The 25840-nt window shown below is 49.2% G+C and overlaps 11 protein-coding genes across 11 annotated transcripts; 7 read left to right on the top strand and 4 right to left on the bottom strand.

Annotated features, from left to right (window-relative positions):
* Positions 1 to 515: 515 nt before the first annotated feature.
* On the top strand, positions 516 to 2039 carry N7484_005529 (putative UV excision repair protein (RadW); the record flags this gene model as incomplete). Its single annotated transcript, XM_057115948.1, has 7 exons — positions 516 to 533; positions 604 to 651; positions 720 to 795; positions 869 to 948; positions 1004 to 1330; positions 1388 to 1870; positions 1923 to 2039. 7 exons carry the CDS (start codon positions 516 to 518, stop codon positions 2037 to 2039), a joined length of 1149 nt encoding a protein of 382 aa, XP_056971831.1.
* Positions 2040 to 3207: 1168 nt separating this feature from the next.
* smp3 (glycosylphosphatidylinositol-alpha 1,2 mannosyltransferase smp3) lies at positions 3208 to 5079 on the bottom strand (the record flags this gene model as incomplete). Its single annotated transcript, XM_057115947.1, has 4 exons — positions 3208 to 4177; positions 4231 to 4355; positions 4409 to 4791; positions 4971 to 5079. 4 exons carry the CDS (start codon positions 5077 to 5079, stop codon positions 3208 to 3210), a joined length of 1587 nt encoding a protein of 528 aa, XP_056971830.1.
* Positions 5080 to 5883: 804 nt separating this feature from the next.
* Positions 5884 to 6560, top strand: skpA (SCF ubiquitin ligase subunit skpA; the record flags this gene model as incomplete). The annotated part of the gene is made up of 4 exons (XM_057115946.1): positions 5884 to 5932; positions 6012 to 6097; positions 6155 to 6322; positions 6387 to 6560. 4 exons carry the CDS (start codon positions 5884 to 5886, stop codon positions 6558 to 6560), a joined length of 477 nt encoding a protein of 158 aa, XP_056971829.1.
* Positions 6561 to 8636: 2076 nt separating this feature from the next.
* On the bottom strand, positions 8637 to 8963 carry N7484_005526 (60S ribosomal eL39 domain-containing protein; the record flags this gene model as incomplete). Its single annotated transcript, XM_057115945.1, has 2 exons — positions 8637 to 8741; positions 8835 to 8963. 2 exons carry the CDS (start codon positions 8961 to 8963, stop codon positions 8637 to 8639), a joined length of 234 nt encoding a protein of 77 aa, XP_056971828.1.
* A 973-nt stretch (positions 8964 to 9936) lies between these two features.
* Positions 9937 to 14421, top strand: mdr1 (ABC multidrug transporter Mdr1; the record flags this gene model as incomplete). The annotated part of the gene is made up of 2 exons (XM_057115944.1): positions 9937 to 14012; positions 14064 to 14421. 2 exons carry the CDS (start codon positions 9937 to 9939, stop codon positions 14419 to 14421), a joined length of 4434 nt encoding a protein of 1477 aa, XP_056971827.1.
* A 422-nt stretch (positions 14422 to 14843) lies between these two features.
* N7484_005524 (SWI5/SAE3 family protein) lies at positions 14844 to 15240 on the bottom strand (the record flags this gene model as incomplete). The annotated part of the gene is made up of 3 exons (XM_057115943.1): positions 14844 to 15003; positions 15081 to 15166; positions 15217 to 15240. 3 exons carry the CDS (start codon positions 15238 to 15240, stop codon positions 14844 to 14846), a joined length of 270 nt encoding a protein of 89 aa, XP_056971826.1.
* A 306-nt stretch (positions 15241 to 15546) lies between these two features.
* On the top strand, positions 15547 to 17193 carry N7484_005523 (Ytp1 family protein; the record flags this gene model as incomplete). The annotated part of the gene is made up of 5 exons (XM_057115942.1): positions 15547 to 15663; positions 15724 to 15801; positions 15853 to 16695; positions 16744 to 16873; positions 16922 to 17193. The coding sequence occupies 5 exons, from the start codon at positions 15547 to 15549 to the stop codon at positions 17191 to 17193; spliced, it is 1440 nt and encodes a 479-aa protein (XP_056971825.1).
* A 345-nt stretch (positions 17194 to 17538) lies between these two features.
* On the bottom strand, positions 17539 to 18928 carry N7484_005522 (E1 ubiquitin-activating protein AOS1; the record flags this gene model as incomplete). Its single annotated transcript, XM_057115941.1, has 4 exons — positions 17539 to 18468; positions 18536 to 18728; positions 18780 to 18837; positions 18886 to 18928. 4 exons carry the CDS (start codon positions 18926 to 18928, stop codon positions 17539 to 17541), a joined length of 1224 nt encoding a protein of 407 aa, XP_056971824.1.
* Positions 18929 to 19198: 270 nt separating this feature from the next.
* Positions 19199 to 21137, top strand: N7484_005521 (uncharacterized protein; the record flags this gene model as incomplete). Its single annotated transcript, XM_057115940.1, has 4 exons — positions 19199 to 19201; positions 19242 to 20260; positions 20306 to 20962; positions 21014 to 21137. 4 exons carry the CDS (start codon positions 19199 to 19201, stop codon positions 21135 to 21137), a joined length of 1803 nt encoding a protein of 600 aa, XP_056971823.1.
* Positions 21138 to 22471: 1334 nt separating this feature from the next.
* N7484_005520 (HET domain-containing protein) lies at positions 22472 to 24478 on the top strand (the record flags this gene model as incomplete). The annotated part of the gene is made up of 1 exon (XM_057115939.1): positions 22472 to 24478. One exon carries the CDS (start codon positions 22472 to 22474, stop codon positions 24476 to 24478), a length of 2007 nt encoding a protein of 668 aa, XP_056971822.1.
* A 239-nt stretch (positions 24479 to 24717) lies between these two features.
* Positions 24718 to 25819, top strand: N7484_005519 (uncharacterized protein; the record flags this gene model as incomplete). Its single annotated transcript, XM_057115938.1, has 2 exons — positions 24718 to 25170; positions 25217 to 25819. The coding sequence occupies 2 exons, from the start codon at positions 24718 to 24720 to the stop codon at positions 25817 to 25819; spliced, it is 1056 nt and encodes a 351-aa protein (XP_056971821.1).
* Positions 25820 to 25840: the final 21 nt, after the last annotated feature.

Below are 25840 nucleotides of genomic sequence, written 5' to 3'. Positions count from 1 at the left end.
TGATCGACTGTTGATTTCTGGTCTAGAGCGCTACAAGCGAGAGATATACCGATATCTCATATGAATGTTGACTCTTGGCCAGTAAGGTCCTCTTGCTTACACCAATGAAGGTCCCCACGGGATGATTCCATGGCCATGGGGGAATCGTGCAGCCTCGGATCTTTTTGTCAATCGCGATGACAAATGAAATTTTCGTACGTCACTTCAGAGTATTGCAGTATGATTCATTATCAAGATCGAATCAAAAACATCGTTATTCAAGATTTCGATCGGGACTGACGTGTGGTTTCCAAGTTGTAGAAATGGAAATCGCCGAGGGTTGCCCGAGTGGGGCGGTGAGCCTGGGGCTTCTTTTGCTTGCCATCATCGTTCGTCTACTCTGTATTCGACTTCTACCAGGACATTCATTGGGACCACATCTCGTATACCTCCATATCCGTCATTCTTGACTCTGTGGAATTCCATCTCCCTCCCTCCTTCTCTCTTCCCCCATTCGATCCTCAAGTTGTGCCAAAATGAAGCTTACTTTCAAGGTTCGTCGAATACACCCATTCCTCTTTATCTGGCGATAAAACGCTAACTGCATATTTTTCACCGGTATAGGATCTGAAGCAAGAGAAGTTCGTCATCGAGGCCGAGCCCTCCGAGACTGTATGTGATGCTCTTAACACGACAAGCTACCCAACGCCACCCAGTGCGGGGCTAATGCTGTATTCCAGGTTCGCCAAGTCAAGGAAAAAATCGCCCAGGTGAAGAGCGGCTACGATGCAGACCGCACGAAAGTGATCTATTCTGGTATGTCATTCTTGCTCGCGGTTATCGATTTGATGGACCTGGCCCGCAGCTCTAACCATCTTCATCTGTACAGGAAAGATTCTGCAGGATGACAAGACAGTGGAGTCTTACAACATCCAAGAAAAGGACTTCCTAGTTTGCCTGCCTTCCAAGGTATGAAGGATAATATCTTTGCACTAGAATGATACATCGCTGACATCTTCTCAAGCAACCCAAGGCCGCGCCCTCTGCCTCTGCGGCCCCTTCCACACCCGCTGCCCGAGCTCCTGCTGCCACCCCCGCTGCTCCTCCTGCTCCTGCCCCGGCTGCTGCCTCCGCTCCCGCCGTCCCCGCGACTCCGTCACCCGCTGACCGTGGTACTCAACCTGCTGGTCGAGATGCTGCCTTCAACGACCCTTCCACGCTAGCGATGGGATCCGCCGCTGAGGGTGCCGTGTCCCAGATGGAGGCTATGGGATTCGCAAGAAGCGATATCGAACGTGCTATGCGCGCTGCATTTTACAACCCTGACCGTGCTATTGAATACCTGTTGACTGTAAGTTGAATACGCGGGTAAGAGGAATGAATTTCAAGGTCTAATCGCTTCTGGTAGGGCATTCCCGAACATGTGCAGCAGGAACAGCAACAACGGCAACAAGAGCAGCAGGAGCCTGCTGCTCCCGTTCCTTCCATTCCTGCCGCCCCCCGCCCCTCTGGTGGTGAGGAGCCCGTGAACTTATTCGAGGCGGCTGCCCAGGCCGGTGATGGCAGTGGTACCCGTGGTGCTCGTGGTGCTCGTACTGGCGGTACTCCCGCCGCTGATAGCAACGATCCCCTTGCCAACTTGGACTTCCTCCGCAGCAACCCCCACTTCCAGCAGCTTCGCCAGCTCGTGCAGCAGCAGCCCCACATGCTCGAGCCCATTCTGCAACAGGTTGCCGCTGGCAACCCCCAGATTGCCCAGATCATCGGACAGAACTCCGAGCAGTTCCTGCAGTTGCTGAGTGAGGACTTTGATGAGGATGATGAGGCCAACCTGCCCCCGGGTACACAAGCTGTTTCCGTCACACCGGAGGAGCGGGACGCCATTGAGCGCGTAAGTTTTTTCCCCATGGCAGTTCATCTACGGGTAGCTAACTATCTCTCAGCTGTGCCGTCTTGGCTTCCCTCGGGATTCAGTCATTCAGGCCTACTTCGCCTGTGACAAGAACGAGGAGCTTGCCGCCAACTTCCTCTTCGAGCAGCCCGACGAAGATGAGGAATAAATCACCCTTTACGTATTTCTTTTCTTGTTGCTTCTTTTACGTTCTGATGAATACCAAGCATACTGCTTTTTGATTCCACATGTGACAGAGCCTATGCCTCTGCTTTCCCCCTTTTCCCCCTACTCTATTCTATCTGCCCTAAATCCAAATCAAGTCACTCCGGCATCTCCGAGCTTAGCTGTCCTTGTCCGGTTAACCTGTATACCGGTTTGCCCCTCATCTTTTACCCCTTTGATATGACATCTTGTGTACTTAACCTAATGGGCAAAATGGGACGTTTCGCTAGTATCAAGTGGTAACTCTGTGTATTTGGAATGGTCCGTGCGTATCCTGTGTTCTGATCATGCGAATCATTGCAAGTGACCCTGACCCATTGACCCACCAATACCCTGAACCTTATGTCTATTTTTTGAGCCGTGGGGTTTAGCTTGTGCACTGGTCTGACCTTTGAGGAATCATCGGTGGCATTCTATGTAAATTTAAAGAGTCAAGATTGTAAACAGAAATATATGGGTACGAGGTACAAGGTTAAAATATATCGATGTTGTTGACAGTACTCGGTATCATGATCCATGGATATCCACAATATATACAACCCCATCTATGCTAAAAGTACCGCCTTTTTTCTTTTTGTACATGTGGGTTGCCTCGTTCAGAGATATCTGTTCGGTCCATGTGCAATATTCAAGTGTTGATGCCCAGAATATGAATGTTCCCGCCTTGGAAGGGTCTTGCACATCATGTTTACTACCGGTACCAAAATTTAGATAAGCATATCGCTAGTCAGGAGGCACAGCATCGCCAAATGTAATTCACCAATTAAATGGTGAAAAATATAACACCGGTATACTGAATGATCACAAGAGCCCAAACGGATATAGTGGGAATATTTGAGAAAGTTTATTTGATGGAATGGAAGAGCTCAATCTCCGCCAATTTACGCCCACTCGATGGGCCATGCTACCTTTATATCCAATTGTAAGGTACAGAAAAAGCCCAAGGTAAATGATGCGTGCCTACGAACCAATAAGTCGATCTTCGGCACCAAGGATGATCAAAAATTAAGCAAGAAGTAAAAGAGATATCCCCAAGAAAATAGACATGAAGTGTAGGACTATATTTAAGTTCCAAGGATGTGATGGATGTTCGCAACCTCCCGACCAGCAATTCATTTGCATGCTCGGCGGACGGACCAAACGCCCAGACCGCGACGGCCGATGACTCTGTTCAAAGTCTCGAGGACGCCGTCGTCGCCGAAGTCGAGGTCGTCTAGGTTCAAATGTTGGCTATATGACCACAGGCGGTAAAGTTGGAGATTGGGTGTGTGTGGGGTGGAGAGGGATGAAGGAGAGGAATATTGATCGAGAAAGGTCGCGGAGGAAGGAGCGACCAGATATACTGGGGAGGAATCTGGGCAGCTAGGAACAGCTGTTTCGAGGTGTTGGATCATTTCTAGGCCTGGGATACCCATTAAATCGAGGGTGTCGATCTGGCCGGTGTGATTTCCCTGTTGGGGACCGAGGAGCCAGTGTGGTGGGGAGTAGGTTTTCCACCAGAAGACGGTTGCGTCTGGGTGGGACTTGATGCCCTGGGCTGCAGTGTTGTTTTCAACGATGGACCGCATGGCGAGCTGGGCTGGAACAACGCCGCCTTGGTGGTAGACACCCATTAAGAAGCCCATCACTGCATTGAAGATGATCCATACTGCCAAGAATATCCGTGAGCGGTGCATACGGACGCAACTGAGAAGGAGTGGCACGCAGGGAATAAGGAAGCGTGGCTCCTGATGTGGGAAGATGGAGAGTAGCACTGTTGCTGAGACCGCAGAGAGGGCACGCGTATTTCGCATCCATGGTGGCACGATCGGCCAGCTGAATAGAGAGAGGATCATGGCAATGTATGCGGGCCCTAGTAGCTGGAAAAGGTTGGCGACGAAGTGTTGGTGGTGCGGGTGAAGGCCATGTAGTGCCAGGTTCGAGGAGTCGGAGTTGTAGAGAATATTATTAAGAGGAGTGATAATTGGATGGCGCACAATATCCAAGAACGAAGCCGTCGGTCGGTAGAAGGATGTATCAATGAATATGCCTATCGAGGTGAAGAGAAGCCCGAAGCCGACGAAGACCACCAAGGAGGTTGGCCTGTGATACAGGTTAGCAAGGTAACCTGCTAGAAACCCGATAGACACACTTACTTGCGCTGGAAGTAGGGCAGCAATTGTAGGCCCGGGAAAAGAAGGAAAGCAGGGAAGGTGATGCGGTTAAAAACACCGACCACCGCGATGAAGGAGAGGACGGCGTAGGAGAAGAACGATGTATGCTACCGCCACCAAGTCAGCTCAAGCCTTTGCGCTAGGGTAATCCGGAACGAACCTTGTTCTCAACGATGCGACGAATCAGCACCAGCCCCCAAGTCACCAACAAGGTCTCTAAAGAGTTGGAGAAGGTGTGCGTCTGATATGTCCAGGTGACATAGGACGAGGCCACCAGGACAACTGCAGCGCGCCGGTGCCGCGGCGAAGGCACTAGCTCATAGATAGCCCAATCTTCCAGCACAAAGCTCAGCAGGAACATTCCTCCCCGCAGCGCATAATAAACCAGTTGTGGTGGCGGGCTGCCCGCCCCAATCTCCATGTAGAACCATTTCAGCAGGCTCATGGGAACATCATAGATCGGCCATAGTGGAAAGACGCTGCGAATCGGAAGATCGGTGGTGAATTCCCACGTGAGTTTTGAAGGATATCCAAAAATGCGACCTATACAGTTATGGATGATCAGTCAGCTGTTGTCCAACTTCATAAGGAGGGTATTGCGGGATCGCCGGAATGACAAGGACGTCGGAATGGTTTTTTTTTTTACACCAGCTAGAAAAGCGCGACGATGCTACTCGGTGTTGATTATGAAAATATTGATGAAATCAGGAGATAGAACCTACCGGCAAAGACCTCTGGGCCCTGGAAATGCTCATCGGGATGTAGATAGCTGGGGGAGAGCGCGAAGTAAACACGGATCAGCAATAACAGTAGGTAGGTTCGTCTCCACATGATGGGGCACCAGGAACATGCTGGAAGATGAGTAACAAGAAGATTAATACATGAAATAGAGGAGACCAAAGGAGCGGATGGACAAGGAGTGTGTACAGAGAAAAAGAAAAAGAAAGAAGGAACGCGTTGATTATTGCGATGATATCACTTGCGACCGATAACGCGCCGGCAGAATCTTGTGTACGGCGTACCGACTATCCTCCACCGTAGTTGATAGTTTACATTTGAATTTACAATGGAATCTAAATTTAAGTCTACAATCCTCCCAGTTACTATCCAAAGAAAGAAGTAGTGGACATCTTGAAAAAGATAGTCAACCTGAGTGATTCTACTTAGATCCTTGTAAGAGGCCATCATATGCCATAATATCACCGAGTCTATTCCTATCGCATCTATGGTGTTATATGCCTTTACATGCCTGTGTATGCTTGAACTGACAAATAATGAATCAGGCAATGAAAATAACCGCAACACTACGTAGTTGTTGCCTATTCTTGACGAGGGTCTCTCAATGTGGGGGCGGAGGTACCTAGAAGGCCTTGGCTTGGAAGCCTTTGCCGTGTGCAGAGCCTCGGACACCTTACTAACCTTCTCTCGAACATCCATCTTTACCTCTCCACCTCCCCACTCCCTTTCAAATAATACTTAAAGTCAGTCTCCTCTCCCCCCTGTCTCCTCGAGTCTTCACAGATTTATCTACTTCGATATCTTCTCCGACCCTCTGCGATACCCCAGGTCACCCCGAAACTGACATCCCGCCTTTCCAGACGTTGCCACTTCACCTCATCATCTATCACAATCATCATGGCTACCATTAGCCTCATGAGCTCCGACGATGCGTTGGTCACTGTCGGTATGTGTCAACGAAGAACCCACGTGAACCGCGTGCTGGTGTGAAATTTCAAGACAGGAAGCTGACCCCGCTATTTCAGAGCGCGCTGTTGCCGAACGATCAATCCTGATCAAGAACATGCTGGAGGATCTAGGTGATTCCGGCGAGGCTATTCCCATTCCTAATGTGCGCCTTGCGATCTACTCTTTCCCCCTTTGGATATTTTAGCTCACTATTCTCTAGGTGAACGAGACCGTCCTCAAGAAAGTGATCGAGTGGTGCGATCACCACAAGAACGACCCCCCAACCGCCGGCGATGACGACGACAACCGTCGTAAGACTACCGATATTGATGAGTGGGATCAGAAGTTCATGCAGGTCGACCAGGAAATGCTATTTGAGGTGATTCTGGTAAGCCACCCCAATTGGGCAGCCTTTGCTTCAGGAAGCATTTATTGACAGACCGCTCTTATAGGCTGCGAACTACCTGGATATTAAGGCTCTGTTGGACGTCGGCTGCAAGACCGTTGCGAATATGATCAAGGGCAAATCTCCCGAGGAGATCCGCAAGACCTTCAACATCCAAAATGATTTCACTCCCGAGGAGGAGGATCAGATTCGCCGCGAGAATGAGTGGGCTGAAGAGTAAGCTTTGTCAAAGTACTTCTTCTTTTTTGAGCCTGCGTGTACTAATTACTTATCCAACAGCCGCTAAACATTTAATACAATGTTTATATGGATTGTCCCTCCCATTCATACCCCCCACACCCTCTGTAAGCTTTGATTGCAGTGACCCATGACCTACTGGAACATGGCCGTGTTATTCCGTCCTGACATTGTTTTATCATGTCCTAGATGGGTCTACCCTTTTGCTTTAGGACGGCGTTCGGCTTTGCGGAATCACTATCTACCCGTTTGCTTGCTCTGCCACATGAAATTAAAGCCCATAGCCAGCCTCTCCACTGGCTTTATGACCCCAATACAATGCTATTCTTTTGAACCTAGTCGTGCGTCTAAAAATAGTTCTTTGATGTAGGGAGCTGAATTTTAGCCTGGACATCGACGACATATATTATCAGGAAAGCCATAGTAACCCCTTTGCTCCATGTTTACCGGGAGCGTTCTAACCCCAGGGCTGCTGCTCATGAATTCCAGAGTTGGGAGGTACATAAAGCTTCAAAGAGGATGGTACGAAGATAGATGCCACTGACCGGAAGCCGGAAGGGTTCTAGATTGAGAGCCTCTTTTGACGTCTCGCTTGTAAATATTGTTGCTTTCTTTATCCCACAGATACCTATTCTGAGTAGGTCGATATAAATAGACATGGTTTGAATTTCGCTTTAATTTTCGCATAGTAACAATGCCATAGATATGACTTGATGATAATTCGGTATTCACGGACTATCGAAGCTGCTCCCAGTACAAGGACCAGACCACTCACTCCTTCACTTCACGCGTAATGGGTTCGAACAGAAATCATCCATTTGCTAATACCCGATAGCTCTTTGATATGTAGGCGTATAGCCTTTCCCTAGGAAGACTGGACCGACGACAGTCTTTTACGAGAACCAGGGGCTTTCTGATAGCTTGCAGCCTCTCTGTGTTCGCGGTTGATCCCATGCGTCGTGCATCCCACGAGGTAGGTGTCTCTAATCCTTTGGACGTAAGAATCGGTGAAAAGGACATGGAGGCCGTATCTGTCGTTGGATATATCTCTATTGTGAGCTTAGTTGTTTCTCATTTGTGCGTCAAAGTGGACAAGACGATGAGCGAGGGAGAGGACAAGAAGAATGGTGGGCTCATACTCCTAGTCAACAACTTCTCTTGGTCTGGACCTTATGGAGACAATCACAGAACCCGCTAAGACGACGTTGTCTGTGTCACTGGTTTCCATATCCAGATGCTCCAGATGTCTTACCAGGTCCTGTCGTCATTTCTAGCGCAATCCACTCTTTAATTAAAGCATATTAGTGATTCTAGCCTTGAAGCGTCTCAAGTGTTTCCACTATCTCTGCCGTGCATGAACGAGGTCGCTTCCAATGTTGATCGATTTTCCAAGACTCCTTTATTCCAAGGGAATAATTTCGAAGTCCTACAATGCTACGAAGCATCACAAAATTATGCAAGACAAAGGGGACGTCAATTCAATTCCATTCAAAATTTTTGTAAAAAGGAAAAACCGCCCCGCCTTCAAGTCCGTTCCTCCATTTAGACGAGCCCTATCTCAATCCCATTCCCATAAATCGTAAAAAGATGAAAATCGTCGGGGCCAGGTCGGATCGATATTCGTCATCGGAAGCAATCGAATATCGGTCGAGGTCGGAGAAAGTTCACCGGCATCGATCATTTTGCACCTGAAATCACACATCGACGATCTCGCATCGGACTTGAGTAGTTTCCCATCAAACTAGCGCGACCAAGTAGGGTTGAAATGGAAGATTCATATCGAGGTAGGCGTCCCGGGATATCGACACACATCGCACAACATTTTGGAAGTGTTGGAAAAATGGATCTTGAGGCGTAGGTCGGAGGGAATTGTCTGGTCGAATCTAGATGCCCAGACGGGTCTTGCGCCAGTGTCGCCGCTTAGCGTTGTAGCTGTGGGAGAGATCCTGTCAGTTTTTGATTCTTGTCTTCTTTCGTAGTCGGATCGATAAATTCTTGATTCTTGAATCGAATCTCTATCGGGATTGGACAGGTCTTGTTGGGCATTGTTTAGGGCGAATTACCGAATGGTGTTGCCAGTGCGCAGGCGAATCCACTGGGGGATAGGGCGGTTCTGGCGCTGAGCCTTAGCAAGCTTTTGCTTGGTGCGGAAGGTCTTGTGGCTCTGTGGGAAAATGGGGGTTAGCGACATGGGGAAAAAAGGCGGAAAATAGCACTTGTGTATAACAAAAGGCTAGAGATGAGTGTTAGCACATACCGGCATCTTGATGGCTGATCGCAACGGCAAGCTGGTTTGGATGGGAGAAAGATGTCGACCTTCGGGAAAGCGGGTGGTTTGTGTGCGGACAGGGCTTGGCGACTTCGCTTGGATGGTCAGGTGACTCATGACCCCAGTCTAAGAAACCTTGCTGCCTCAGGCCTGGTAAATTTCTTCAGTTTATGCCTAAGGCAGACTAGCGGGTCACGTTAAAGTTCGTGATTAGATCAGCAATCGACAGAACCGGTACTGCAATGCATCATACTTGAACGTACGATGAGTTCAACGCCCACTTTTGCTTTTTGTTTGACTATTCCCATTTGCTTCCGTAACTACATCAATATCGTAATGCGCGTTTGCCGTGCAAACAAAACATTATGGGAAACTTACAGGTGCCATCTCCCCATCCACCGGGGATACACCTAGATAGGCATCTCAAGGGATACACGGCAAAAGACATAGTGTGAAATACCTGGTAGAACAAGCCATTTACAAAGGACGTAAGCTGTACATGGCATTTCCTTCGGATCTAGGGGCTGTAAGAGTGATTGGACGGCAACGTTATTGGTTCCCCTGCATACCCTTGCATGAGGAATGCAGCAGGTGAAGACCGAGGGACGCTCCTTCCCATAAACAATACTTCGAACTCCGAAAGCTCGTGATCCACTCAATGGGCTCAGGTGGATTACGCCTCTTTCGAAACCCGTGATTTGACTCTGCATGAGGATCTTTGTCCCACGTCTTATCCTGAAATCCGAACCCCCCCAAAGGTCCAGATTAATCTCGATTTACGTGTCTTTCCTTTAGCCTCACCACTGTCACTTTCATGCGAATAATTCCTACGGTCCTTACGCTTTCTGCTAGCTACCGATCATTCGTGATCAAGATCACCAAGTTCCTACCAAATGCCGCTCGTCGTCCAGTCTCAAGTCTCTATTTCCATCCAACTTTCTGTATCGGCGATCTACGAATACAATACACCCAAGCTTGGTGACGCCAAAGGCTCTGCGACCTCTCGCGAGGAGCCGACCCTCTTATTATAACCAGATCGCGCGACCTTCGTCTCCTCAGCATTGGTTCAACGATATAGTCGACATCCATTATGCACCGTCCGGACTTGACCAAAAAGCAGGATTTCTCGGCGCTGGCCGTCGAATTGGTTGAGGTCCCCGTTAAGAAGGGCGTGATTGACCTCAACAAGGAGCTACCCAATCCACATCTTGATCTACCGAATTCCGCTTATCATCTCCTCCCCGATGAGAAAGACGCCGGAACGAGTCCCCTTTCCGAAGAAGACGCCATATATGCCCACCTGCCTCACGATGAAAAGCAAATACTTAAAAGCCAGCTGGACCAGCTCAACTCCACTGTTACTTTATTCGGTCTTTACAAGTTTGCCTCTCGCCGCGATCTGATTATTGTGGCCATCAGCGCCGTATGCGCGATTACGGCCGGCGTTGCGCACCCCTTATTTGCAATTATTTTTGGCTCGATGAGCTCAGACTTTGCCAAAGTTTCGACTGGCGCGATGGAGAAGGAGGCCTTTATGCACGAACTCAACCATAAGGTAGTATACTACCTCTATCTGGGAATTGGCGAGTTTATTACTGTGTACATCAGTATGGTTGGCTTTATGCATACGGGCGAGCACGTTACCCAGCAGATCCGGGAGAAATACCTCGAGGCGATCCTGCGCCAGAACATCGGCTACTTCGATAAGCAGGGTGCCGGTGAGATCACTACCCGTATTACTGGCGACACGAACCTGATACAGGAAGGGATTTCTGAGAAGGTTGGCCTTACTCTGACTGCTATATCAACCTTTGTTACTGCCTTTATTGTCGCCTACTGCAAGTATGCCAAACTGGCCGGAATTTGTACCTCCACCGTGATCGCTATGGTGCTGCTAGGCTCCATTGGATCGCGCTTTATTGTCAAGTACAGTGAACTTTCTCTGCAGTGCTATGGTGCTGGTGGCACTGTCGCCGAGGAAGTGATTAGCTCGATCCGCAATGCCACAGCTTTTGGCACGCAGGAAAAGCTCGCTCGACAATATGAGAGCCATCTGAAGAGGGCTGAACGATGGGGCACGCGAATGCAGATGGCAACGGGGTTGCTGGTTGCATCTATGTTTTCTATTATGTTCCTGAACTATGGGTTGGGATTCTGGATGGGATCCCGATACCTAGTCAAGGGTGAAATCGACGTTGGAGCCGTTCTGACTATTCTGATGGCCATTCTCACAGGCTCATTCAGTCTAGGTAACATCAGCCCTAACGCTCAGGCGTTTACCAATGCCGTGGCTGCTGGTACCAAGATCTTCGGTACGATCGAACGTAATTCCCCTCTCAACCCGACCTCTGATGAGGGGATGTGTCTGCCCTCTATTAAGGGAGATATCCGCTTTGAGAATGTCAAGCATATCTACCCATCACGGCCAGATGTGACTATTATGAAGGAAATGAACTTGACATGCCCTGCAGGCACAGTCACAGCTCTGGTTGGGCCTTCGGGTTCCGGCAAGTCCACCGCTGTGGGGCTGATTGAGAGATTCTACCTTCCTGTTAGCGGAACTGTTTCTCTTGATGGCCATGATCTTGGAACTCTAAATTTACGATGGTTGCGTCAGCAGATCTCTCTAGTGAGCCAAGAGCCCATACTCTTCCGATCTAGCATTAGCCAAAATATTCGCTATGGTCTAATTGGAACTCGACATGAATACAAGCCAGAATGGAGGATCCGGGAGCTTATTGAGAATGCCGCGAAAATGGCTAACGCCCACGATTTCATCACTGCTCTTCCAGAAGGATACGAGACCAATGTTGGCCAGAGCGGTCTTCTACTATCGGGTGGACAGAAGCAGCGTATTGCGATTGCTCGAGCCGTTGTGTCAAACCCCAAGATTCTTTTGTTGGACGAGGCTACCTCAGCCCTTGATACGAAGTCTGAGGGCGTAGTACAGGCTGCTCTTGACAAGGCTGCTGAGGGGCGCACTACTATCGTCATTGCCCACCGACTATCTACCATCAAGAACGCTCACAACATTGTTGTGTTCGTTAAGGGCGAAATCCAAGAGCAGGGCACGCATGAAGAGTTGCTTGAAAAGAAGGGTCACTACCACTCTTTGGTCGCAGCCCAACACATCGCGGAAACCAAGAAGGATGATGACGAATTAGACCCTGATATGTTAATCGAACAGTCTGACGCCTCTAAGCATCGCATCAAGACTATGTGGCGTGCGTCGACGGCTGATCCGTCTTCTATGTTCCGTCGTGGTTCTGTCGCTCGCCATGGCTCTGTGATGCGGCAGGGATCCATTGTTCGCCGTAGCTCAGTGATCCGCCAGGGCTCTGTTGTTCGTCATAGTTCTGTGATCCGTCAAGGCTCCGTTGTTCACCATGAGCCTCTGGATCGCCATCGCTCTATGGTTCGCCACACATCTATTGCTCATCCCTGCTCGACATTACGTCCTCACTCGATGTTCCATCCTGCTATGCGTGGCTCCTGGAACCGTGGCTCGATGATACGCCCGCCCACTTTCTACCCTGACAGAAATCAGCGTGCAACTATGTTGCTCCGCCCCGAAGATCGTGCTGCCCTCGGCATGTTTTCCCAAGATATCTCGAACACTATGGATTCCATAAAGGCAGTCAATCCAACTGAGTACCTGCGTCATAGCTACCTCGGAATGGAGGCTGGTGACGATGACTGCAGTTCAAGCTTCATTCTTGCGGAAGAGGAACCCATGGAGCCACAGCAGTACTCCCTACTTTCGCTGATTAAGTTCACATTTGAGTTCAATTCGAATGAGTGGAAGGCCTTGACGGTTGGGTTTATCTTTGCGATGCTTGCCGGCTGTGGTCAACCCATCCAAGCTTTCTTGTATTCTCAGGCAATAGGGGCTATCTCTCTTCCCCCGCGTGAATACAAAGAACTTCGCTCAGATGTTAACTTCTGGTCCTTGATGTTCTTAGTAACTGGAATCTCTCAGTTTTTCACCTCCGGGGCCATGGGTGTTTCCTTTGCATACTGCTCCGAACGCTTGATCTGCAATGCCCGGAGCAAGGCTTTCCGCGCCATCCTTCGTCAGGACATGAACTTCTTCGATCGTGAAGAGAACAGCGTCGGTGCACTGACTTCTTTTCTTTCGACTCAGACGAAGTCTCTCGCTGGCATTAGTGGTCAGACTCTTGGAACCATCCTATCATGCAGTACCACTTTGATAGTCAGTATAATCATTGGTCTTGCCTTCAGCTGGCAGCTTGCTTTAGTTGTGATGTGTGGTGTCCCTGTTCTCCTGGCATGTGGCTACTATCGGTTCGAGATGCTTGCCAGGTTTCAGAGCCGCTCTAAGAAAGCATACGCTCAATCTGCTGCTTATGCTTGTGAAGCTACTAGTGCCATCCGTACTGTGGCTGCTCTTACTCGTGAAGATGACGTGGCAAGGCACTTCCACCTGCAATTAGAGGCTCAGACCTATAGCAGTCTTATTGCGGTTGCCAAGTCTTCAACTCTCTATGCTGCCTCTATGGCCATGGTGTTCTTCTGTGTTGCCCTTGGCTTCTGGTGGGGTGGGACTCTGGTATCTCGCGGCGACCTCAATCTTCTTGGATTTTTCGTCTGTTTTACCGAAATTCTGTTTGGTGCTCAGTCGGCCGGCACGGTTTTCTCCTTCTCCCCCGATATGGGCAAAGCCAAAAATGCGGCCATCCAGACCCGTATCTTACTAGAACGTGAGCCTCCTATCGACACATGGTCTGAAGAGGGTGAGCGTGTCTGGAAGATGGAGGGCGAGATTGAATTCCGTGATGTGCATTTTAGCTATCCCACTCGCCCAGATCAGCCTGTCCTGCGCGGTCTGGACTTGACCATTAAACCCGGTCAGTATGTCGCGCTGGTTGGACCATCTGGATGTGGAAAGAGTACGACTATTTCCTTATTGGAGCGCTTTTATGACTGCGTGGATGGCGGTGTCTACGTCGATGGCCGCAATATCGCCGACCTCAACGTTAAATCTTACCGAGAGCATCTTGCCCTGGTCAGCCAGGAGCCTACTCTATACCAGGGTACTATTAAGGAAAATATCATGTTGGGGGTCGAGCGACGCCATGTCACCGATGCCGATATCGAGAAGGCCTGCCGTGATGCTAACATCTACGACTTCATCACATCTCTACCGTAATGTCTACCCCCCTTTACTTTGACTCGTCATATGCTAACTCCACACAGTGATAGTTTCAACACTATCGTTGGTAACAAAGGCGGCATGCTATCCGGTGGTCAGAAGCAGCGCGTGGCCATTGCTCGGGCTCTTTTACGTCGTCCCAAGATCTTGTTGCTCGATGAGGCTACATCGGCTCTTGACTCCGAATCTGAAAAGATTGTGCAAACTGCTTTAGATGCCGCGGCCAAAGGTCGTACTACCGTATCCGTGGCTCACCGATTGAGCACCATCCGGAATGCCGACATCATCTACGTGTTCGAAGATGGCAAGGTTGCTGAAGCCGGGAACCACATCGAGTTGATGAGGAAGAGGGGCCGCTACTATGAACTTGTCAACCTGCAGAGCCTCGAAAAGACTGTTTGATCCGCACAATTTGGCCAACTCGTTTTATGCCGTTCGACTTCGTTCAAGACACATGTATTAGTCTCATGATGCTGTGCGATAGCCCACAGCCTCCCTCCAACCCAAACGCCGTTTCTTTACCGCCAAAAGTCTCATTCTACTGCGGTGCCCTGGTAGCTCTGTGCTGACGCATGGCTGTTTCATATACCCGCCGCCCTAACCGTCTTGAACTTATTACCTGTATGTGTCTATTGAAGACACATTCCCTGCCGCAAATCTTGGTATGACTTCGCGCTAGACTTGATTGGTTGTCTATGCCTCTGGAATGTTGATTGCTAAAACCATGAATGAATGAATTCTAAACTTTCCATCAATCAAATCGTAAATGCATCGATCAAGTGGTGATCAGAAGACAAGCAAAGAGTAGGGTATCAATTGAGATCTCAGTCCTTCTCGTCAACTCCATATTCCTTGTGAATCTCCGCTACTCTGACTCCTTTTGCATCTGCAATCAACCCCATCAATCCCTGCGCTGCATCCTTGACTTCATTGTACTCATGCAATAGACGGACATGTCGTTGTACTGTTGTGCTGGGATCATTCCTGGACCACATCGCATTAGCACCATACTTTGTCGATATGCGCAAGGTTCAGGCATGTAGACCACTCCTAGTACATACCGCAGCTCCGCTTTGCTCTCTGCGACCTCCTTCTCCAACAGAGATAAATCAGATTCGAGCTGTGCAATTGAGGCTCGAAGCGCCTTCTACATTCCGGTCAGCAAGTCATCATATCCTAGCCAAGTCTACTACTCACTAAGCGTTGTTCCCGTTCCGCCATGTGGGGAACCGATGCAAGTCAGCCCGAGAGAGCCAATCAGCTGATGCGCTGAATAATCAGTGGATGGTTGCGGTGATGAGGAAGAGTTGGCTCAGGGGAAGTAAACAGGGAGGTAATCTGGAAGAAATGAAGTGTAGGTGATCAAAGGGCGAAACTGTGGTCATTTAACATTGCTTGATAGTTGGGCGTTGTTGGTTCAATGAAAGTAATCGGATGCTCCGGATTCGTGAGATCGACATTGCCTGATTTGGCCGCTTCCCTTTTTCCCTTTCCACTTCTTCAACCCACTCAAACTCACACTCCATCATGGATCTCTTGAAGCAAAGGTCCCTCTGGGCCCTGTTTCTGGTTATTGGGCTCGTCACAGCCCACGGCGGTCATGAAAATGTTCCCGAGGGGGAAACCGTCTCTCAAGATCCGATTGTTTGTCGCCCCCTCCCTTATCAGAGGTTACGTGTCGGATGCCTATACTAACAGTCTCAGGACTCGACCTTATGGATCCATATGATCCTTATGGGCTTCACATTCGGGCTTGTCTTCCCATTTGGTATGGTTCTAGGTGTACGTATCTATCTCTCCCCTCCACGCGCCTCAATCTAAAAAAAGGAACAGATCGTTCGTTCTCGCTGGCACGTTCCCGTCCAAGTAGTTGGAACCGTTATCGCCGTCGTTGCCTATTTCCTCGGCCACGCGCACAAGGGTCGTCAGTTCGCGCCGAACGTCCACCACTCCTTCGCAAACTGGTTGATGCTCATGCTTGTCGCGCAAGTTGGACTGGGATTCTACTTGAAGTTGCATCTTGAGAAGGGCGGCCAGGGCCGTATCAGGTGGATCTTTGTGCTTGCGCACGGTGTTCTCGGAAAGCTCATGCCGGTTGTTAGCTGGGCACAGATGCTCTTCGGTGGTATTGCCATGATGGGCTTCTGCCAGGCCGATCACATGGGTCAGTGTCTTGCGCACTTCATCATGGGCTCTGCTTTCATCGGGTACGGTATCTGCTTGACCATTCTTCTCTTGGTGGGACAGTACTGGTTACGCCGGACGGGACGGAGCCAGGAGTTCTTCGACTCGTTGATTATTGCGGCTTGGGGCTGTGTGAATACCTTCACCGAGCACCGGTGGGGACAGCCATGGGCGCACAACGATTTGCAGCACACCACTATGGGTATTGTTTGGTGGTGTGCTGGTCTTCTGGGAATGTGGTTGAGTCGCAGCCGTGATGGGCGTCCTAAGCGCAATCTTATTCCTGCGATTGTGATCATGATGACTGGTTATGCGATGTCTGCTCATGCACAGAGTTTGATGATCAGTACTATGATCCATACCGTCTTTGGGTACACATTGATGGCTGCTGGTTTGACTCGTGTTATCGAGATCTCGTTCGTGCTGCGTGATAAGCCTGCTATTAGCATGAGTGGTCGTGACCCGAACAGCTTCCAGTACCTGACACCATTTGTACGTCCCCTTCCCCTGATGGAAGTAATCTTTTGCTAATAATAACAGTTGCTGTACGCCTCTGGATTCTTGTTCATGGGCGCCACCGAGGAACAAATGCAGCTCCTTAACGACGCGGGTATTACTCACGTCTCCTACGTGCTGATCCTCTACAGCGTTGCCTTCATTATGTTCCTATGTAAGTTCGCATGGATTCCCCATAACGATTCACCACTAACTTTCCTAGTCGTCAACGTGCTACTGCATATCTACGCCGTCCACGCTTGGCCCAATGGTAACGAGGAAGAAGAAGCCCCCAAGTACAGCAACGTTAACGGAATCCACATGAATGGCAACGGACGTGCTCGTTCCAACTCCGAAGCCCAGCGCATTCAGGATGCCGAAGGCTTTGAGTTGCAGGGCCTCATTAGTGACGATGAAGATGAGGAGGGCACCTCTATGGGCCCTAAGAAGACGACCGATGAAGAGATGGGCGCAAAAGAAACAACTCACGCTTGATTTGGTTGAGCTCTGTTTCCCCTCTTGACTATGTTCATTAGATGGCTGGTTTATCTGTACTTGCACTTTTTTGGCGTCTAGGTTGGGGGTATAACATACCAGAAAACATCAAGTAGCGTACCTTAATTTTGAACATAAATGGACTCTTTTTGCAATATGAAACAAGCGCGACTTGATGAAGAAGATCTAAATGAAGGCAATGCATTCTTACCCGCTATCGTACAACATATGATTCGTAAGTGAAATTTGGAACATTTGATGAAGTATTACCAAAGATATCCAAGATATCATCCCGTCCAGACCCAAATCCTGAATTGATTTAAACGCCCCCACCAAGCACCCAATTCACGCCTTATTAGGCGCATCATCCATACGTAATGGAATAGTAGTAGAGGGCTGCTGCCCCAAGGGAATGGGATTGGAAACCGGCGGCACGGCAGCCAGTGCCTCCACATTCATGTCGGCGGGAAAGAACGGGTGAAGAGGGTAAATAGGACCGACATTCTTGTCGCCATCGAAAAGAAGCATGTTTTGTAATGGCTGTTCTCGCGCAGAGAGAACATTAATCACATCCTGTGCTAGTGCACCACCGAGGAACGCAGCGATGGGACTCAATTCGCTGCCCAGGTTCTGGAGGAACATACGCAGAAAAATGGAGTCTAGGGATCTCATGTCGAGTTTGAGTTCCTGGTGGCTTTCACTTGCAAGCTTGGTGAAGAGTTCTAGATCGGCGTGGTTATTTGTGGGGCGCCGGCCGCCGGAAATCTTTTCGAATCCCCATAGCGCGCGCAGGCAGCTAAGAAGAGGTGTGACCTGTTTCCGGCGACGGGGAAGACGGGTAAAGTCCTCTGGAAGAGGCGAGGTGTTTGCCAGAATAAGCGGCGAGTAGGATTCGCGCTTGGTGACTAGTTCGATTGTCTTGTCCGTCTTCTTGTCCTTTTGCTTAGTGGTGACCTTCACAATGCTGCGTGTTGGTGTTTCTTGGGTTGCCGGGGGCACATTAGATTTTTCGCGCTCGATCACAAAGTCGTGAGAGATGAGGTCTGCGAAGACGTAGCCATAGAGTCCATGAAGGCCAGCGGCGTAGAAAGGGCGGTTTGCAAGGCGACAGGCTGCGTTGATGGTTGCGTTGGTGCTGAAGTCAAGTTCCGTTGCAATTGTGATATCAAATTGGGCAAAGAAATCAGGTTGCTTTATTCGGACGTCATCGGTGTCAATGGTGAGCTTGACTCGTGGGTTCATGCGCTTGATCTGAGGACCGGCAATCTCGGCGCGCTTTGAACTGTTAGCCTCAAGAGCTGAATCAAAAGATGGGCGAAAGGGCCTGGGGATATCAACATACATTTTTTCCTTGCTTGATGAGTTCTTTATCACGGTATACTTCCTCCAAAAAGAATTGTCCCTCCAGGTCGTTCTCCGTCACCGGCTCATGGTCAATGATGGTTAGAGAACCGATACCTGCCAACACAAGATTCTTGGCAACTTCATTCGCAAGGGCTTTCACAGTGATCAAGAGAATGTTGGCCGAGCGGATCCTGGGACAAGATGTCAGTATCAGACACGACATGCTCACTGGGTCTTATTACTTCTCTTGCGCCTGCATGCCCCATAGTCGGATTTGACGATCATAGAGAGCGATCTCATCTGAACTTTGTGAGTACTTGCTCTATAACAAAACGAAAATCTACCTACCGGCGCTGATCTGGCCATTCTCCTGTTTCTCAGACTCAGTCATATCGGCGGTAGTAGGAGTGCGGAGTGGAGAGAAGGAAGAAGCTCTCCGATAAAGAAGCTCCCCACAATGACCTAATCTTATCACGTGCGAAGGTACAGGGAAGCACCGGAGTCAACTGTCGATCGATAGTTGTGTATCTCTTTCTTTCTCCATGGCGCAGTCTTGGATATCATATTTTCCGGTTTTGTATGAAGTCTGAACCCTCAGTCTTTCTGTTCCAGGTAAACAAATAACCTGGAAGTGTTACCTCGCTCCCACTAACCACACAGTATGGTATGTTTGACATCCCTGACTCTACTTCCTAAACTCACAGGCGTCCAAGTCAGAAAACTACGATCATCCTCCTGCTTCGTCCCGCCGACCATCGCTTCCCAGTGATCAAAACTCTACTGCTATTGTTCCCGAGAGAGGACACTATCAACAGCGACTGTGGGATCTTATCAACGACAACCCGAACCTGGAACCTGTCGCTCGCAATTTAGAGGCTCGTAGGGAAGAGGCTCGCAATTCACAGCGACAGCGCCCAGATGAACACGAGTCAGACTTGGACACGATACTTTCCGATACTCAATTTGCGAATCCCACTTCGCGCCTTTTAGACCGATTGATTGACGAAGAGTCGAGCGGGACCCCGCGCGACAACCAGCTTTCAGCTCGGCCAAGAGAACGCTTAATATATCTCCGGAATCTGATCCATCAAGAAAGCAACCACATAAATACGGATGATACCACTCGTGCCTTGGAGACGTTAAACCGAGAGATCGAAGATCATTACCTTGACCAAGCTCGGGATGGACGCATCACATTTCAACAAGCCTTTCATTCACTTCTAGCGATTCCCAACTTAAATTCACGAAGAAACTTGCTGGATCAACTTCCCCCACGCCAGCCGTCTACTGTGGCTCCTTCCAGTCCTGAGCCCCGCCCACCAAGTAATAGAGGTCACCGACGCCGTTCGTTCAGACCAGACCTAAGAGAATCACTTCCTACGCCATCACTCATGCCTCAATCTCAGAACAGCCGCGATCGCGAACGCCGGCAGAAGCGGCGTAAGCTGGACGCTGACGACAATCGTGAGGAATCCCGTGGGTTTAACTATGGACACCAAGGCCAGGTAGTCCCCGGAGCCTTGAAAATGGAAATCGCCAGCTGTGATGGTGTCTTCAATCAAGAAGGAGACAATTTCTTCCCAGGGAATGTTTTGCGGAATGATCAAACTGTTTACAGCACCAAGTCTGACCGTTGCAACGTGATTCTTCGTCACAGAGATGAAGCACCGTTTTGCTTGAAGAAGATCGTCATCAAGGCCCCTCGTACCGGGTTCGATTCTCCGTATGTGCTGCTATATTGGTTCTAGAACTTGACTGACTCCAGTAGAATCCAGGAAGGCATGGTGTTTGTGTCGATGACGTCGGATGAATTGCTTGCCCGAACCGCTCAGTATCAGATCCAGTATTCCAGCACACGACGCCGACGTGGATATCGCCGAACGGGTCTACAACCATCCCAAGAATACTTAACTGGGCTCCGAACCCCTCTTCAATCTCTCGACCGCACCGTGCTTATGGGCCCTGATTCCAATCTGGCCACCGAAACCCAGACCACACATGATCCCCAGACTGAATTCCGAGTCACCACCGAGTACAATGAAACCGTTGAAGATAACGTGTTTGTGGAAAGGGAAGATGACGGTCTGAATGCCTCGGTCACCACCGATCCGGAAAGAGCCAACGAACTAGACGATCTACTCTGTTCCGACACCGATGACGACAGTCCCAGTGACGACGATGAAGATCATCCAATGACCCGCCGCCGACTAGAAATCCAACGCCGAATTGGCTCCGCGCGCCGCTCAATGAACGGCGATTTATCTCAACGACGCCGCCAACCTCCAAGTTTGATCGATCCGATTCCTCCTCCACCCGTTCCTGGCCCAGCGATGACCACATCCAATGGCGAGGTCCTCAAGCCACATGCTCGCTTCTTCATCGAGAGGGAGAAGAGCGTGGTCAGCATCAAGTTTGATCCGCCTCCGTATGTCCTTGTCTCCCTTTGTTCTCCATTTCTAGGTGCTAATTTTACCAGATCTGGTCGTTTTATATTGATCAAGCTCTGGAGTCCCCGCAGTGATGGAAATATTGATATCCAAAGTATCATTGCCCATGGATATGCGGGTCCAAGATTTTTTCCAGCAGGCGGATTCCGATGATATTCTGCCAATTACGCTTTGATGGCTGCTTCTAAACTTGAGTGTTTAGGTAGCTATTTCGGATTTGGACGACGACACGATTATTGAATGAAGTTATGACTATTATTACCGGATTATGTTGATATCAAACAGCGCTAGAGCACTACCATGTCTTTCGATATTTAAATCGACTCACGTCTGATGTTCTTTCGTACCCACGGCAGCCTGGTTCCAGAAGAATAGGCGAAAACTATTGATCCCATGACTATGGAACCACCGTAGTGTGGCTTACTCGCATTATCCGCCCTCTCGGGTAGTGTGGTAGACTAATGGATTCATGTGGAGAACCTTTGTTGACCCATGAAGGCGATTCAAACAAGGTGGTCAGCACCACTTCAGCAACCTTTTCTCTAATTGATCTGGGACCTAATAGTAGGACGAAGTCTTGCTACTAGAAACGCCACAAGCAGATGGATGCCAATCGGTTCTTTTTGCTTCGGGCTACATGCTACACAGAAAATTGAAGGACACAGCTGCAAGTAAAGTTTGATCGAGACCAATCGCCAGGTATCTCGAACCCTTTTTCAGCTCTTTCCTCAGGTATCACTCACCCCCGCATTCATGAACTGGCACCAATGATCGTCTTGAGTGTTGTCAGACGAGGTAGCTCCTAATATTTAGATGTCAAAGTAATGAACCCAACTGTTGCCTGATTCCAGAATTGCCCTCTGACGTCCAAGCAACAGTCAAAATGGATGCACACAGCGACGATAAGGAAGCCCTTGCAAATCCAAGGGAAATAACTTATGAATGGCTGAGTAACTCCTGCCGTCTCTGCACAGAATCCCTTCTGCGGTTCGAGAGCGCCGATACGCCAAATCAAGAAGAATCAAAGCGACTCACCAAGCTCCTATTCCATGGAACCTGCTCTAACGAGAGAGATACCCACGAAGCACAGAAGTCACTCTGTGACTTTTGTCGCCACTTGCGCCTGAACCACTTACTGGAGTGTCTGAGATCGGGCAAGTTACAATGCAGTATACGATTCTGCGCGTTCGAAGACATCGAGAAGCGCCAAAGCTGCCCGTTTTGCCATCTGCTCATCCGGAGCGCAATGCCCTATGAATTTTTCTCCGGGATAGCTTCACACTTCGATTTTGAAGGTGGATTTTTGGAGATCATAGTTGAAGGTGGAGGATCAATATTTATGAAGTTCCAGTACCCCGATGGTGCTTGGATGGGTGCGAGGCGGATTTATTATGATTCCACGGAGGTGTTGGAGTTACCATGCACTGGATATACTGAGCTGTATGTGGATCTCAGTCTCTGCTGATACATCTCTAATAAGCACTAGCATGGCTGAGCAGTTGATCAAGAAAATCGTGGCTCAGCCTCGGCGACAGTTTCGAACCAATGCTATGCCAGACACATTCCGGACAGTCAAAAGAATCAGTGGATTCGTGGATTGGAATCTTCTCTCGGGCTGGTTGTCGTCCTGCGTACAGAAACATCCGGATTGTGGACCTCGAGACCTAGGCGTGAGACCTGCTCATTTTCGACTGATTGATGTGCAGCGGCGATGCATTGTCTCCCCGTCTCATGACTGTCGCTACGTTGCACTCAGCTATGTGTGGGGACCCAATCCTAATAAGACCAAGGAGATGACCTCTCGAGCGACCCTGAAATTGCTTCAGAAAGACGGCGGACTGCTTGCTTCAAATGTGGCAAAGACTATCAACGACGCGATCCTCATATGCACCAAGCTCAAGGAGGACTATCTATGGGTGGATCAGTACTGCATTATTCAAGATGATCCGAGTGACCAAGCAGAGCAAATCGCGTCCATGGCTGCGATATATTCATCCGCGGCATTCGTGATCATCTCCACAGATGGCGACATGCATGACGGAATTCCAGGCGTGAGCAGCGAAAGAGCGCAGAAACAAATCCAGTGTCAGCTCTCAGGAATCGAACTCATCAACATGGTTCCTAGATGGAGAGAGATAACTGGTGGGTCATCTGTATGGTCAACGCGCGGCTGGACATACCAAGAAGGGATCCTGGGGAGAAGAAAGCTCTATTTCAGTTCTTCCCAGTCATTCTTCGAATGCGACAAGAGCATCCTTGATGAAGATGGAATGTGGCAAGAGGCTCTGTATTCATCAAACGGGCTACATCCGCAGGTATGGCAACCGCTTGTTGATAGCTTCTATAATCATGTGTGGAATTATTCAGAGCGCCACCTGGGAAGTCAATATGATATCTATAACGCTATCGAGGGTGTGGCTAGTGCGCTATACGGGAAGAAGCATCCTCTTTGGTTCGGGCTTCCACGCAATGACTTTGACAAGGCGTTACTGTGGTGTCCTGACTCAAACCAGGCGAATCGGAAAAGCGATGGTTTGTCACCAAACGTTGCACCAAGAGCTCTTATCCCCAGCTGGTCCTGGTCCTCGACCAAGGGGGAAAATTTACTGCTAGATGATTGTAATCGAAGACCAATTCGATACTGTGGACCACTGGTCGTATGGCATTCATGTCAGCAGACAGAGAATGGTTTCAAGTTTGAGAGTATATCCCCCAGCTCAGCACCTGATTTTCAATGTTCCCTCTGTGAGAAGGGCAACGAATCAACAAGAACCACCCACAACGAAGGGTACGAAGACGAACAGCTTTTATTCATAGTCATTGCATGGGGACAGGGGTGCATAGAAAGCGCATATCCATTCAAGCTTCTTCGAAAGACATCACTTTCGAGTCTCAAAAGGGCCATAACCTCTCAATGGCCGTGCATGCATACATCATGGCAATTCCAAGGCCTGATAACCAGACCGTCCAGTGAAGCTGTATCTCACGCTGCATCGCTTGAGCCCAGACTCGAGCCAACCGTCGTTTTCACACGTGCACAGTCGACGTTTTTTCGCCTCAATCTTCCGACTGACCAGGAAATCTTGCTCCGCGATTACCCCATCATCGACGACGACGACGGTACAGTGGGTGTCCTCATCGGTCAGGATCCAGACCTACAAGCAGACCTACGTAGACATGTAGAGTTTGGCGAATATTTCGAATTCATTGCCCTGTCAGTCAGTACATTCAATGGCATCATTTCGCCAGACGCAACAACCAATTCCGGAAACTTTGAGTATAGAGATCCTAAGGAACACCTGCGTGAGAATGCAGTGTTGAGGGAGCTCACATATTTGGATAAGAAGGGAGCACCTCTTCTCCCGATCCCAGTCGTGAATACTATGCTCATACGACGCACTGGATTCACATCACGTCGCGTGGGTATTGCTTGGATTTACCTGAAGAAATGGGTGCAGGCGAGACCGCAGTTTGTCGATATTTTCTTGGAGTAGCTCTTTACAGTTCTACATGAAGTTGTCCAAATCGAATTTCTGAGAGCTATGTACCAACTTCTAACCCCCGACGTCTGCCCGGTATATCGGCAGTTCAAAGCCTCACTGCCGAACAAGCTTGCCTGGGATGTAGCCTAGGGCAGCCTAGCAGCCCCACAAATATTTTCCTTCGCCCCCACTACAGGGTCCAGCTATAAAGCTGCACAACACTTCATCCCCAAAGCCATTGGCAGATCAGAATGTCTTCAATTCCAATTTGGCAGCTCCCCGAGCTTCTAGAGAGAGATGATCCAGCCCCAACATGGATGGTGGTTTTTACATGTCCAATGAAGGAGGAAGAACGCGACGAAATCATGCAAGACCTTATCACCGTTGATAATGACTGGCCTGATCGTCCTCCCTATGAGCCGAGACGGTTATTACAGGTTCCCTGGTTGATGGATACGCCGGCATATCCGTCGAATATTTTCTCTATCGTCAGGCGGGCAGAGGAGCCCGAGTCAATGATATTTGTGGACGAACGGTCGTTGAAAGATGATACCGTTGTTCTGGCCAATTATGAACAGCCTGAGGAGAAGTTTGGGGTTCTAAGAGCTCCTATTCACAGAGCCAATGGTCTCTTGAGTGCCGCGGCTGAAGGCATGGCCCTTGAGGGGATGATGCCACTCCCAGATAGTTTCGAAGCGATGAAAGTAAATTTTACTCTAACTGGCGCTGATCCTAACTAACCTGATTTAGAAACGAGGAACCAAGTCTTATGGTGAAAATCCAGTCTTTATCCTAGAGGAAATGACCGAGGAAGAAATCCAGAAAATCAAAGACCTATTTTCTAAATCTGAGAATGAGTCTGATTGCGACCTGGATTGGGTAGACGTCTCCAGCAAACTCGATATCCCTGATATAGAAGGTCTTCTGGAGTATTTCGAATCCGAAGAACACGAGATGGAAAGGCCACCACCTTATTTCCTCGCAGTGGATCGCGACACTTTGGAATTTGCGAATCGGTCAGAAAGAAAGGCAAAATCGGAGGCTGTGATTCTAGCATCGCAAGAGGCTGGAAGACTCCGGTTCTGTGATGATTTGGGTGATGGACACAGCGAGGTGTGTATGGGATATGGCGTTGTATCAAGGAGTGTAGAAGATGCCATGAACGCCGTGTTGAACCTTTCCTTGGCAAATATGGACTTTTGTGAACTAGCCTCTGGGTATGAATATGTGTATTGGAAGGGATACCAGGCTTGGGTGGATACTAATATGGATGACTATGACGAAGGAGAGAAGTCATTTGCGAGTGTTTGGGTTCCTGGAGAAGGACGAGTCGACTGTGAGAGATACTTCTAAGATTGAACTATTCTATAACCT

The sequence above is a fragment of the Penicillium longicatenatum genome (assembly GCF_028827895.1).
Source record: "Penicillium longicatenatum strain IBT 33135 chromosome Unknown contig_3_segment0_segment0, whole genome shotgun sequence".
NCBI lineage: Eukaryota > Fungi > Ascomycota > Eurotiomycetes > Eurotiales > Aspergillaceae > Penicillium > Penicillium longicatenatum.
This window is presented reverse-complemented; position numbering and strand designations above follow the sequence as displayed.